The sequence below is a fragment of the Ranitomeya variabilis genome, chromosome 1 (assembly GCF_051348905.1).
Source record: "Ranitomeya variabilis isolate aRanVar5 chromosome 1, aRanVar5.hap1, whole genome shotgun sequence".
NCBI lineage: Eukaryota > Metazoa > Chordata > Amphibia > Anura > Dendrobatidae > Ranitomeya > Ranitomeya variabilis.
This window is the reverse complement of record NC_135232.1, coordinates 982,767,366-982,782,951: the sequence shown is the minus strand read 5'-3', so window position 1 is coordinate 982,782,951 and position 15,586 is coordinate 982,767,366. Positions and strand designations below refer to the sequence as shown.

The 15,586-nt window shown below is 46.3% G+C and overlaps 1 protein-coding gene across 13 annotated transcripts in view; it reads right to left on the bottom strand.

Annotated features, from left to right (window-relative positions):
- The window catches only part of RAPGEF2 (Rap guanine nucleotide exchange factor 2), a 258,968-nt gene that overhangs the window by 148,895 nt on the left and 94,487 nt on the right, over nucleotides 1-15,586 (bottom strand). For all 13 annotated transcript variants that reach the window (XM_077279418.1, XM_077279425.1, XM_077279413.1 and 10 more), the window contains exon 3: nucleotides 14,253-14,309. In XM_077279418.1, coding sequence (XP_077135533.1) covers nucleotides 14,253-14,309 — 57 coding nt within the window. The remainder of the gene's footprint in view (nucleotides 1-14,252; nucleotides 14,310-15,586) is intronic.

Here is a 15,586-nt window from a genome sequence, read left to right as displayed (position 1 = left end):
GCACAGCGGTGACGTCACCGCTCTGCTCTCACTGTACGGCGCTCAGTCAGTCAGGAAGTGGACGCAGGGGGACGTGAATGTAAGTATGTGCTGTTTGTTTTTTTTAGATTTTACGCTGGTAACCAGGGTAAACATCGGGTTACTAAGCGCGGCCCTGCGCTTAGTTACCCGATGTTTACCCTGGTTACCAGGGGACCTCGGCATAGTTGATCGCTGGAGAGCGGTCTGTGTGACAGCTCTCCAGCGACCAAACAGCGACGCTGCAGCGATCGACATCGTTGTCGCTATCGCTGCAGCGTCGCTTCGTGTGAAGGTACCTTAAGTCATACTAGGGGACAAGTTATGCCTACAGAAATAATTAGCTCTTCTACACTAATTACAATTGTCTTATTCATAATAGTCGTATTACTAAGCTGCAAACCAAGTCTTTCCTAGCATTATGGAAACATAAGACACTGTAGCTTCCAACTGTAACCATATGCTTCATCATGTTTTATGCTAATGTGTAGATTTACTTACAAACCATGAGTCCATTTACACAAACCGAACAAAGGCACCAAATGACTGCGGATCAGGCACGTGTGCTGATCAACAGCTGTTTACACAGGCAGATCAGAGGTGCCCGGGACGGTCTGTAATACAGGGGTGGACATATCAGTGGTGCAGCAGCATAGGGGCCAAACACATAAGGGGGCACACTCCCACCTCCAAAGCAGCGCGTTTCAGACAGAACTACTGGACTGCACAGTGCCCAAATACTGCACAGGGGCCCTATTCTGTCTGCGTCTGCAACTGTCTGTACACAGAGGATGTGCTGCCGAAAACTGATCTTTTATGCAGCACAAAGGTCATTTTGCATGTTCGTCGGCTTATCAGCAGCCTTTAGGTTAGGCTGCAAAATTACCGTGAAATGAGTGTTACTTGGAACGCTGGTTCACAGTAATCTTGCAATGTAAATGGACGTTTACTCTTGATAATAGTTAAGCAATTAAGCAACCTTAACCCCTTAATGACCACCAATAAATCTTTTACTGACCTGAGATATAAGAGAACAGCATCCCTATACAGGTGACAATCCAGCAGCTGTCAGTACACTACAGCTGACACCCTGCTGCATCAGCCACCATCTGTGTTGGCACCGACCATGGCCATTTATCCCCTTCCATGCAGATGTCCATAGTGACTACAGCATCTCAATGGTTAAGTGTGTATAAGGCTTCTAGCTCTTTAACCCGATCAGCGCCCTGACATCATGACTGTGTGCTCCTGATGTTTGCCATGGCAAATTACCGCCAAATAGCGGCCTTAGAGTCTACAGTGGCCTGATCAGAAGTGACCGACATTTAGGTGGTAAAAGTACATTCTTTAATTCTGGTCATGCCACTTTACATTAATTCCTTAAAAGCACCTGAAGGGTTAATAAACTACCTGACAGCAGTTTTGAATATGTTGACTGGTGCAGTTTTTAGAATGGTATCACTTTGGGGTTTTTCCAGTATATAGGATCCCCAAAGTCACTTCAAACCTGGATAGGTCCCTAAAAAGAATAAATGTTGGAAATTTCCTTGAAAAAAATGAAAGATGACTGCTACATTTTTAAACCTTCTCAAATAAAAACATTTTCCAAATGGAAAGCAGACACTAAGGAAATGCGATTTATTAATGTTTGTGTGTGGTCTGACTATCTAGATTAAAGGCATAATCGAAGTTTCAAAAATTCCTCATATTTTAACATTTAAGTCACATGTCTGATATTTATGTAAATAAAACAAAACATATCGACCTAAATTTACCATCATAAAATATAATGTGTCATGAAAAAAACAATGTCAATCACGGGGAAATGTTGAAGCTTTCCATTATTACAACAAAGTGACAGCGGACAGAATTAAAAAATGCAGCCTGGTCATTAAAGGTTAAAGTACCACTGAAGAGTGTAGTTTATTCGATGGCACGGCGGGCCTGGTGCTTTAAATGGAATTCCATTCCCTGTCTCATACTCCCTGCCGTCGCCTTCATCCTTTTCCCGTGTCGTGACCTGCCGGCTGCTCCTAGTCTATGAGAGCGATGTTATGGCCGCATTATGGCTTTCATAGACTTGCACTGAGCTCTTGAGATATAAACTTCAGACTTCCAGACAGTCAAAAGTTATGGGCACATGATGGACTGGAGCGGCGTCAGTAAAAGGTGAAGTCGACGGAAGGAGAGTAAATGGCCGGGGGGAAAGGACTTAAAATTAGAGCGCCACTCCAGTGCTGGGAAAAAAAGTTGTGCTTTAAGGCAAATGTGTAAGAGTCTGGGTATGGACGAGGAAGCGCAGACTGTGATACTACACCCTAATGAGTAGAATCATATCGCGAGGTTATTTTGAACATACAATGTACGCCATAAAAACAATTGCAAAAAACAATGTCAGAACCGTGGTGGGGGGGGGGGGGGTTCCACAATGTCACCGCAATTAGAATTTGTTCCCAGCACACAATGTGGTTAAATGCATGGTGTCATTCAAAAGTACAACTCATCCCGCAAAAAACAAGTCCTCATATGTCAATGTGGATAGAAAACAAAGTTATCCCTCTTGGAAGAAGGGGAGGAAAAATCGGAGTTTCCCATGGAGAGAATTGACCCCACAAGTATGGTACAAATGTGCTATCCAACGCACAGGGCGTCAATATTAACCCCTTTCTGACATTAGACGTACTATCCCGTCGAGGTGGGGTGGGCCCGTATGACCACCGACGGGATAGTACGTCATATGCGATCGGCCGCAATCACGGGGGGAGAGCGGCTGATTGCGGCCGGGTGTCAGCTGACTATCGAAGCTGACATCCGGCACTATGTGCCAGGAGCGGTCACGGACCGCCCCCGGCACATTAACCCCCGACACACTGCGATCAAACATGATCGCAGTGTTCCGGCGGTATAGGGAAGCATCGCGCAGGGAGGGGGCTCCCTGCGTGCTTCCCTGAGACCCCCGGAGCAACGCGATGTGATCGCGTTGCTCCGAGGGTCTCTTACCTCCTCCTCCCTGCAACAGGCCTGGATTCAAAATGGCCGCGGCATCCGGGTCCTGCAGGGAGGTGGCTTCACAGTGCCTGCTCAGAGCAGGCGCCTGTAAAGCCTGGAGCTGTGCACGTCAGATGGCTGATCTGACACAGTGCACAGCAAAGTGTCAGATCAGCAATCTTACACTATAACATGATGCGCGCCCCCCCATGATGCGCGCTGGTCAACTTTTAACCCTTTTAACTCCCTAACAATAAAAAAAATTGGTTCAAAAATTGTGCTGATGTAAAGTAGACATGTGGGAAATGTTACTTATTAAGTATTTTGTGTGACATATCTCTGTGATTTAATTGCATAAAAATTCAAAGTTGGAAAATTGCGAAATTTTCCAAATTTTCACCAAATTTCCATTTTTTTCACAAATAAATGCAGGTAATATCAAAGAAATTTTACCACTATCATGAAGTACAATATGTCACGAGAAAAGAAAGTCAGAATCCACAGGGATCCATTGAAGCGTTCCAGAGTTATAACCTCATAAAGGGACAGTGGTCAGAATTGTAAAAATTGGCCCGGTCATTAACGTGCAAATCACCCTTGGGGGTAAAGGGGTTAAAGGCTTGGAAAACCACTTTATAACAGAATGTAACCCGCTTTCTAAGAGAATTTAATTATTTCCTAAATGGGGGAGTTTCAAAATTGCCTTCAAAACGGATCGAGTGGAAGAAACCCGAACACCTCACTGAATACGGCCAAAACTCCCTATACCAAGACCGAAAACCAAAGGTGGGACACTGGCACTACAACAGGCCGCCAGGGCACCCCTCAGCCCTAGAACACCCCTCAGCGCCAGGGCACCCCTCAGCGCCAGGGCACCCCTCGGCCCCAGGGCACACCTCGGCCCCAGGGCACACCTCGGCCCCAGGGCACCTATGCCAACAGCACAAGGAAATATGTTGTAGGAGACAAAAGGATGTTGTCATGAACTCCAAGAAATATGTAGGGACACGCCGTCCCCGAGCGCCAGTGATGGACATCATCTGCTAGTGACAGGACACGCTGTACTGATGATGCCGCTTTGCCTTTTTCTCCACCCCAGGGGTCTGATCAGCCATGTACAGCCACTCTGTGGTTTCAGCTTTCAGGCTCGGATCCAAAACCTATGAGATCATTTATTTACATAGATGTGAAACTGAACACCTCGCTAAAGTGCTGATGTACATGGGGCTGCCACCTCTACCCATCCTTATGGAGCACACCATAGGTGCTGTGATGAGAAGGAGGTGGTCACAATTTCCTGTGAAATCTCAGCGCTGGCCAAACTGTACATTTGTGATTAGAGGCAGACACCGACACATGGGGTCACAGTGCCAGCCCCCTCTAGTCGCTGCACTGTGCAGTCTGTAATAGCGGACCACCACTTCCCCCTATGTCCGAGGCTGGAATGTGCTAAAAGTCATAGTAACACAAAGAAAAATAATCTGGGCCTGCTGCAGCTTCAGGTCTGGGAATACACAGAGTGCAGCGGCCCCTTTCTTCTCAGAATCAGTGGTGGGGTCTCAGAATATGAGCAAAGTGATGGCAGAGCCAGGAAAATGCCTTCAATGTTACAGGGAATCTGTCACCAGGATTTTTCCACCTAATCTGGGAGCAGCAAAATAAATAGAGGCAGAGACCCCCATTCCAGCAAATTAACCCTTACTGGTCCGTTTGCTGTAGTTTTGATAATGTCACTGTTTTATCAGCAGGAGGTTATCACTACAGGTCGAGTAATAAACCTGCTGCCATGTAGCCTTCCATATTCATGAGCTCTGTATAATCTGGCTCCCACCACTGTGGCAGCTTCTTGCCTATGCACAGCTTACACAAAGCTGCCAATCAGTGGCGGGGGCGTGGTTATACAGAGCTCAGCAGAACTGAAGGAATCACTGTTTTATTTGCAGCCAATCTATCAAAATGACAGCAAGCACAAAGTGATACATCGCTGGAATCAGGGGGTCTGCCCCTACATCCTGCTCTTTTCAGATAGGATAGCAAAAACCTGGTCAAAGATTATCCTTAAAACCAGGGCCATTTTGCGTTTTTGTTTTTTGCTCCCCTTATTCCCAGAGCCATAACTATTACATTTTTTTGTTCAATATGGCCATGTGAGGGCTTGTTTTTTGTGGGACAAGTTGTACTTTTGAACGACTCCATTGGTTTTTACAAATCATGTACTGGAAAATGGGAAAAAAATTCCAAGTGCACTGAAACTGAAAAAAAAAGTGTAATTCCACAGTTTTTTTGTTTTGTTTTTTTTTACCATGTTTACTAAATGCTAAAACTGACCTGCCAGTATGATTCTCCAGGTCATTACGAGTTCATAGACCCCAAACATGTGTAGGTTCTTATTTATCTAATTTATGTTATTTATCTAAGTGGTGAAAAAAATCCCAAATTTGTTAAAAATGGCGCCATCTTCCGAGAACTGTAGAGTCTCCATTATTCATGATCTGGGGCTGAATGAGAACTTATTTTTTGAACGTCTAGCTGATGTTTTTATTTACATAATTTTGATGTACATACAATGTTTTGATCACCAGTTATTGCATTTTATTGCAATGTAGCGGTGACAAAATAACAATTCAGGCATTTAGATTTTTTTTCTCATGTATGTATGTATGTATGTATGTATGTATGTATGTATGTATATATTTTTTATTTTTTTACTTTTTGCATGCTTTAATAGTCATGGGAGACTAGAAGCTGCAGTAGTGTAACCTCCTCTGCTTGTGTGTAGCAGGAGTGCTCACTTGCTATGAGCGACAACCATGGGGCAATCTGGCAATGACAAGCACAGAGGTCTGGTTGTCATGCCATCCCATCTGTGACCCGCGATCATGTGACGGAGTCACTGATGCGCGGAACCAGTGACGTGCTTCCTGCAGGTGGAATAGTGATCCACCCGCAGCTGTTGACGGTCAGTCTCTCATTTAACGTGCACCTACAGGAAGCGCGGCACTGGCTATGCCCATCGGGGGGAAAGTGACGCATAAGTGAAGAGAAGCCAATTTCTCTTATTTTCACTTGTACTAATTACGCAGTGTTTGTTTAGATGACAGCGACCATTGAAGTCTTATAAAGCCGTATTATGGGCCACGAAACCGTTGTGGGGCATACTGGACCAAATACATGTGTAGCAGAAATCCCACTTCATATATCTACTATATAATTGTCTAAAGGTCACTTCCATCTGTCTGTCACGGAAATCCGAAGTCGCCGATTGGTTGTGGCTGTTTTGCCGCGACCAATCAGCGACGGGCACAGTCCGGCGGCAAAATGGCCGCTCCTTACTCCCCGCAGTCAGCGCCCGCTCCATATTCCCCTCCAGTCAGCACTCACACAGGGTTAATGGCAGCGCTAACAGACTGCGTTATGCCACGGTGTAACACACTCCGTTAACGCTGCTATTAACCCTGTGTGACCAACTTTTTACTATTGATGCTGCCTATGCAGCATCAATAGTAAAAAGATCTAGTGTTAAAAATAATAAAAAAATAAAAAATCGTTATATACTCACGTCCGTCGGCCCCTCGGATGCAGAACTGGCCTTTCCCGCTCCTCGCAACGCTCCGGTGACCGCTCCATGCATTGCGATCTCGCGAGATGATGACGTAGCGGTCTCGCGAGACCATTACGTCATCATCTCGCAAGACCGCAATGCACTCTTGGGACCGGAGCGCACGAGGAGCGTCGGTAACCGCTTCAATTGGATCCGGGGCCAACGGAAGGTGAATATATAAGCCGGATTACTCACCGGTAATGCTCTTTTAGTGAGTCCACGACAGCACCCTACTGGAGAGAGGGATCCGCCCCGCAGGAACAGGAAACCTATTGAGAAATAAATGGGGGCGGTCCGCCTCTCCTCCTCAGTTTTGATTTCAGAGTACCCGGAGGACCGCCAGTATTAGGCAAATATCATTTATTTCATTGTTTAAACTTATTTGCTTATGATTAAAAGGATTTTACTCAAATAATATGTATTATATTAATCTAGGGAGGGATGTAAGAGGGTGCTGTCGTGGACTCACTAAAAGAGCATTACCGGTGAGTAATCCGGCTTTTTACTCTTCGCCACGACAGCACCCTACTGGAGATCTTTCAGAGACCATCACCTAGGGAGGGGACCACCGTGCTGAGGACAGTCCTGCCAAAGTCTAGGTCAGAAGTTGACGATAGGTCTAGCCTATAGTGGTTATAAAATGTAGAAGGGTTTGACCACGTTGCCGCCTTACATATAGTTTCAATCGGGACGTCTCCCCTCTCTGCCCAGGAGGATGCCATCGCTCTGGTAGAGTGTGCCGTTATGCCTTCCGGAGGGTTTTCTTTCCTCGCGGAGTAAGCCAGTCTGATAGCCTCTCTGATCCACCGGGATAAGGTGCTTTTTGTTACTCCATGACCCTTCTTGACGCCCTGGAAGGAAATAAACAGAGCCCTACTCTGTCGCCAGCTGCTGGTCTTTTCAATGTATTTTAACACTACTCTTTTAACGTCTAGAGTGTGATATTTTTGTTCTTCAGGAGTGGATGGATTACTGAAGAAAGTGGGCAAGATTATTTCTTGTGACCTGTGGAATTTTTTTGCTACTTTGGGCAGGTAGGAAGGGTCTGGTTTAAGAATTAGCTTATCCTGAAAGGTTAACAAAAAAGGTGGATCTATAGAGAGTGCTTGGATGTCACTGATTCTCCTAGCTGAAGTCAGTGCTACCAAGAGGGCCGTTTTTAGTGATAGACATTTAATTGGTATTGAGTCTATTGGCTCGAATGGAGAGTCTGTTAGGGCTTGTAAGACTAAATTTAAATCCCAGGGTGGAATCCTAGGTATGTTAACTGGATTCATTCTTTCGCAGGCCGTAATAAATCTGGATACCCATCTATCCCCCGCGATGTTATGGCCATAGAGGGCTCCTAGCGCTGAAACATGAACCTTTAAGGTGTTTACAGTTAGACCTAGTTCTCTCCCTTTTTGAAGAAACTCCAGGATAGAATGTATCGGAATTTCTGATGTGTCGGTAGATGTATGGAATTGAAAAAATTTTCTCCATACTCTTGTATAGATTTTTGTGGTGGAGGGTTTTCTACTATGGAGAAGCGTATCAATTAAACCCTCCGAGAATCCTCTCGATCTTAACATCTGCCTCTCAAGTTCCAGGCCGTCAGGTGTAGATTGTCCACCTGAGGGTGGAAAAACGGACCCTGGAAGAGAAGGTTGGGCGTTGAGGGGAGGACCCAAGGATCTGAGACCGACATGGTCTGTAACCATGAGAACCATGGTCTCTTGGGCCAGAATGGAGCTATCAGTACAACTCTCGCCCCTTCTTCCCTGATTTTGCGTATAACTTGAGGAAGCAATATGATCGGAGGAAACGCGTACGCCAGACTGAACTGCCAAGGGGCTTGGAGAGCGTCCAGAATGTCCGGATGATCCGCTGGAGATAGAGAAGCAAATCTCCGGACTTTTCTGTTTTTCCTTGTGGCGAAGAGATCTATCTGAGGACGGCCCCAAAGAGATATTATGTCCAGAAATATCTGCTGGTTTAGACACCACTCTCCTTGCCTCAGGGTGTGTCTGCTTAAGAAGTCCGCCTGCTGATTGCTTGCTCCCCTTATGTGCAATGCAGTAAGGGATGTTAGGTGACTTTCTGCTAGATTTAAGATTTCCGTAGCAGAAGACATCAGAGTCTCTGATCGCGTACCTCCTTGCCGATTTAGATACGCCACCGTGGTGGTGTTGTCGGACAGGACTCTGACGTCTTTCCCCCGAATCTGTGGGAGGAAATGGTATAAGGCGTATTTTACAGCATTCAGTTCTTTAAAGTTAGAGGAGCTGCAATTTTCTTCCCTGCTCCATAAACCCTGGCAATAATCGTTCCCCATATGAGCGCCCCATCCATGAGGACTGGCGTCAGTGGTTATGGTGTGAGATGGCGTTATTACCCATGGAACCCCACTCAACAAATGGTTTGAGTCTAGCCACCACTCTAAGGAAGTTAAAACCTCCTGAGATAAGGTTATTTTTGTATTTAGGTGACCAAATAACCGTCTATCCTCTTGTAAAATTTGATGTTGTAGGACTCGAGTGTGGTGTTGAGCCCATCTCACTGCTGGTATACAAGAGATAAGAGACCCTAGTAACGACATAGCTTGTCTTAGGGATATACGAGGATTAGTTATTGCGGCTAGGACTTTGTGTCTGATCAGTAGGATTTTTACCTGCGGCAGGAGACACTTTTGGGATATGGAGTCTAACTGGAACCCCAAAAACGCCTGACGGGAAAGCGGAGTGAGTCTGGATTTGTCGGTATTGATTATCCAGCCCAGGTCCTGTAGAGAGGAAATTGCGTGAGCCAAACGATCGGCACATTGAGTAACTGAATTTCCTATTACCAAAAAGTCATCCAGATAGGGCACAATCAAAGTTTCCTTCTGGCGTAGGTATGCCATCACCTCTAGCATTATCTTGGTGAAGATCCTCGGCGCTGTTGAGAGGCCGAAGGGTAAGGCCGCATACTGGAAGTGACGAACCTCGTTGTTGATTTTTACCGCCACTCTGAGGAATTTTTGGTATCTGTTATGAATGGGGAGATGATAGTAAGCATCCTTTAGATCAATGCCCCCCATCATACAGTTTGGGAAGAGGAGTTTTATGGTGGACCTAATGGACTCCATCTTAAATGTATGATTTTCAATGAATGAATTGAGTTTTTTAAGGTTTATGATGGTTCTGAAAGAACCGTCGGGCTTAGAGATTAAGAATAGGGGAGAATAGAATCCCCTACCCTCCTGTCCCACTGGCACTTGGACTAGGACCCGTTTTGATATTAGGGTTTGAATTTCAAGCTCTAAAGCCTGTTGCTGTATAGGCGAGCTGAGAGTTGTTATAATATAAGACTCGTGGGGTACACGAGAGAATTTTAATTTAATTCCATCTCGGACGATATTTAAAACCCACGAGCTAGATGTTATCTTCTCCCATTGGGTGGTGAAAAATTTAAGTCTGCCCCCAACTGGTATGTCCTCAGTATTTGTCTTTTGGGGGGTTGGGTCTTCTAAACATGGTACCTCTCTGCTTGTCGTCCTTAGGGGTCCATGTTGTAGACCTATCCGTTTGCCTCCTTTTGCCAAACGGCCTCCTTTTAAAGGCTCTCCTGTAAAACGGAATAGAGGTTTCAGGAAAAGCTTTCTTCCTGTCCTTTGCCTTTTTGAGTATCTCATCTAAGGTTTTACCAAAGAGGTACTCACCCTCACATGGGATTGCGCATATTTTAGATTTAGATTGCGCGTCCCCTTTCCAACTCTTCATCCATAGGGCTCTTCTTGCGTTATTTACAAGGCCCGCAGATCTTGCTGCTAAACGGAGTGAGTCGGCGGAGGCGTCTGCCAGAAAGGCCGCTGCTCCTCGTATTAAAGGGATGGCTGCTCTTAGTTTTTCCCTCGAGCTTTTCTTTTCAATTTGCTGGTCTAACTGATCAATCCAGATGATCATTGACCGGGCCGCGCAAGTGCTGGCTACTGCAGGTTTGAATATCCCTGTAGCCGCTTCCCAGGAACGTTTAAGGGATGATTCAGCCTTACGATCCAAAGGATCGACCAATAGTCCCGCATCCTCCACAGGTAGAGTGGATTGTTTGGAGGTAGAGGTTACAGCTGCGTCGACCTTAGGGACTTTGGTCCAAGTAAGAAGCTCCTCGTCACTAAACGGATATTTGCGTTTTGAGGCTGAGGGTAGAAAGCCTCTCTGATCTTGCTTCTCCCACTCTCTTTTAATCAATGTCTTCACTGCTGGAATAACCGGAAAACATCTCCTCTTTCTGTCTGCCAAACCCGCGAACATTATTTCTTGCGCGGTTTGCGCACCCTTAGACTCCTCACACCCCATGGTATTTCGAATAGATTTTACCAAGTTGTCCACACTGTCCAAGGGGAAACATGAGCGTCCCTCAATCTCTGATGAGGATGATGACGCTGGACATGATGATAGGGAGGCATCTGACAGTATCGGTTGGTCATTGTCGGAGTCTGACACAAGTGTTGGCGTTTTAGATTTAGAACTACGCGGTTTTTCCTGGGTCATATTTTTTAGTTCTTCTCTAATAATGGCCCGTAGGTCCGTAATGGACACTGCTGCTCCCTGTGTTTCTTTTAAACAGTCCTCACAAAGTTTTTTGGGGTATGAGTCAGGGAGGGGCTGGTTACACAAGGCACATTCCCTGTGCTTCGTTTTTTGTCGTTTTTTGCTCTAAGCGTGTAAGTAGAGAGAGAAAGGGAAAAGAGAGAGATAGGGAGACAGCGTTAGCTTAATAGGTAGAGTTCACAACTCACCCAGTGAAGCAAATAATACCGGATCAGAAGGCCGAGATCCTGTTCTGGAACCGTCGCTTTTACGAGCGGTGTCCGAGGATCCTCTGGCGTGATCTTTGGCGGGGGGTACTGGAACTCCGGTTGTAGGGTCCATGGCACCTGGGGATGACATCTCTGCATCGCCGATTCAGCGTTAGTGAGCGCTTTAAATAGAGCGCCAAAACGTTTTTTTTTGTTTTTTTTTTGTTTCTCGCGCATGCGCAGATCAGTGCCAGCTCCCCCGCCCTGGATCCGGCCTAGGCGCCCCGGAAGTCCAAGAACCACTTCCGGGGTAGCCTGTATGTGCGGCGGTCGGCGCACGCGCGGCCCGGGATTCCATGCCGGCCGCTGGAAGGTCACCTTACCCGGCTCCTGCTGCCGTACCGCACGCTGGGAAGGACGCCGGTCGGCCTTTCCCGGACCCGGCCGTCTGCCCGCTCCATCAGACGAGGGGGGAGCCGTCTAACGGAACTCCCCCGACGCTGCTTCTGAGCCGCAGCCCCTGCCGTTCTCACGGATACTGCGCAGGCGGCATGCAAGCCCAGGTATGTCTTCTCAGTAAGAGTCCTGTCGTTCCCGCAGGAACAGGAAACCTAAACTGAGGAGGAGAGGCGGACCGCCCCCATTTATTTCTCAATAGGTTTCCTGTTCCTGCGGGGCGGATCCCTCTCTCCAGTAGGGTGCTGTCATGGCGAAGAGTAAAAACTATTTTTTATTTTAATTCTTTTTTTTTTTTTAACAGGGATATGATGCCCACATTGCTATATACTGCGTGGGCTGTGCTATATACTGCGTGGGCTGTGCTATATACTGCGTGGCCTGTGCAATACACTGCGTGGCCTGTGCAATACACTGCGTGGCCTGTGCAATACACTACGTGGCCTGTGCAATACCTGCGTGGCCTGTGTTATATACTGCGTGCGTAGGCGGTTATATACTACGTGAACTGTGTTATATGCTATGTGGGCTGTTATACACTCCGTGGGCTGTGCTATATACTACGTGGCTGTGCTATTATACTCCGTGGGCTGTGCTATATACTACGTGGCTGTGCTATATACTACGTGGCTGTGCTATATACTACATGGCTGTGCTATTATACTTCGTGGGCTGTTATATATTCCGTGGGCTGTGCTATATACTACGTGGCTGTGCTATATACTACGTGGCTGTGCTACACTCACCGGCCACTTTATTAGGTACACCATGCTAGTAACGGGTTGGACCCCCTTTTGCCTTCAGAACTGCCTCAATTCTTCGTGGCATAGATTCAACAAGGTGCTGGAAGCATTCCTCAGAGATTTTGGTCCATATTGACATGATGGCATCACACAGTTGCCGCAGATTTGTCGGCTGCACATCCCAAAGATGCTCCATACAAGGCAGGATGGATCCATGCTTTCATGTTGTTTACGCCAAATTCTGACCCTACCATCCGAATGTCGCAGCAGAAATCGAGACTCATCAGACCAAGCAACGTTTTTCCAATCTTCTACTGTCCAATTTCGATGAGCTTGTACAAATTGTAGCCTCAGTTTCCTGTTCTTAGCTGAAAGGAGTGGTACCCGGTGTGGTCTTCTGCTGCTGTAGCCCATCTGCCTCAAAGTTCGACGCACTGTGCGTTCAGAGATGCTCTTAGGCCTACCTTGGTTGTAACGGGTGGCGATTTGAGTCACTGTTGCCTTTCTATCAGCTCGAACCAGTCTGCCCATTCTCCTCTGACCTCTGGCATCAACAAGGCATTTCCGCCCACAGAACTGCCGCTCACTGGATTTTTTTTCTTTTTCGGACCATTCTCTGTAAACCCTAGAGATGGTTGTGCGTGAAAATCCCAGTAGATCAGCAGTTTCTGAAATACTCAGACCAGCCCTTCTGGCACCAACAACCATGCCACGTTCAAAGGCACTCAAATCACCTTTCTTCCCCATACTGATGCTCGGTTTGAACTGCAGGAGATTGTCTTGACCATGTCTACATGCCTAAATGCACTGAGTTGCCGCCATGTGATTGGCTGATTAGAAATTAAGTGTTAACAAGAAGTTGGACAGGTGTACCTAATAAAGTGGCCAGTGAGTGTATATACTACGTGGCTGCGCTATATACTACGTGGGCTGTTATATACTACGTGGCCGGCCACAAACAATCAGCGACAGGCGCAGTCCGGCCGGCCGAATCCTGTGCATTCAATGTATTATTCTAAAATCTTCATAAATAAACCACATACATATTCTCTCTCTCTATATATATATATATATATATATATATATATATATATATATATATATATATATATATATATATATATATACATACATACATACATACATCACACACGATATATTCACACAAACATATACAAATAAATGTGTCAGATTGATGACACCAGGTTTGATACATTTGGAGCATGAAGACCGGCCCACACCCCACTTTCTAACTTGGGACGCAGTGGAGAGAGCGAAAATGTTGCACAAATTGTGACTCTTGGGGGCTCAGATTATACAGGTGGGCTCTGCAAGCACAATGCGCAGCTTTTCCTGATATCGAGCAGCTGATGTAAAGGACACATAGGGGGTCTCTCCTGCAACACACGATGCCCGGCAGGACTTAGTGATTTATGTGGTGGCGACAAGAAGATGGGTATGAATGACCTCCGATACAGAGCCTGGCGAAGACATATGATGGCTGACTAGAGCCGGGCTGGACATGTGTAATGGCAGCTTTGTCCAGGTCCCTACCAATACTTCACATTCCTGCCTTATCGCGGGGCAGAGGGAATGTACAACACAGAAATTCCTAGAACTGTACAATGGTGAAAAGAACACAAACAAATCCGGCTGTGGAGCGCGGCATCTGGTGAGTGACACTTACTAGTACAAGACTTCATTAGCTTCATGTCTTTCATATCGGACAGTTCCACACATCAATCTGCAATACAGAAAGACAGATTACCATCACATATACACCCCAGAAACACAGCCGTGTATAAATAGTCATTGCCATGTGTCTGATCAGGGGAAAAATAAGAAACCGGTTAAAGAGAAAGTGTAGCTACTGGCATAAGTGGTAGTGGTAAAGTAGCTCCTCACATGGGACCATGATCGGAAGTGCCCAGAAGAGCATAGAACGGCCTGAGAATCCAGAGGACATAGGATCCATGATAGAAGGTGTATTGTAGAGAAGGGCAGCTCCTACATACAGCACACAGCGGAGCACTGCATGGCGGCACGGACAGTGCAGAATATGTACAACACTCAGCGTGCCACCATACTCCATAGTATGAGGCTTTAGTGTCGGACTATGGCTAAACTCAATATTCACTATCAGCAACCTGATCCTTCTGGTGAAAAAAATAGGAAATGGAGTAGCTCAAACTAGAAATGTCAGCCAAACATCAGATTAGTAATGTGCGGCCCTAGGTGGGAGCGCTACACCATGAGCACATGGAAGGGCGACTGGGGGAGAGAAATGTCACATAAAGGAAAGCAAAGGAGAACGCTCCCTCGCTGACACATTGCCTCTCAGCCTCCCAACTTGGATATTTTCCATACCAATTAAGTAATTAAGAGAAGACAGTTTTACATGAACGGCCCCGTGTAATTGTGCTCCTAAAATGGTGCAGCTGCTCCGCCATAAAGCTCCACAACAACTCCTACACAGCCTCGATCCCCGCCATGTCAGGTGGATGTCACAAACTAGGGGCTGCGCAGCACATCTTACAACAATCAGACATTTACATGGGGCTGTAGGTTACCCCTGCATGGTTCACTAATTTTCGGCTGTAAATACTGGAGCGTTGGCTCGGTTTTGCCACTTTTATTTAATGCATTTGATCCGCTTCATTAGTATGGGTGAGAAACGCAGCAAAAACACTGAAAGAATTCACCTGTTCCAGCAACATGACATTTCACAGATCTCACTCACATTGTTGGTTTAGTAAAACATTGAGTTTTTTGTGGCAAAAATAGGAGTCATCAAGCTCTGCGCCTCTGATGTCTTACAAAGGGTTTAAAATATTCCGACACCGGCAAAAAATGAAGTGGCATACTGTATTGGGTACATAATTCACAGGTAAATAGAACCATTAGCAAAGTCCAGAAAAGTCTGCAGTCCATACTGCCGAGCACATGACACCTCGGCCACCCGCACTGCCGAGCACATGACACCTCGGCCACCCGCACTGCCGAGCACATGACACCTCGGCC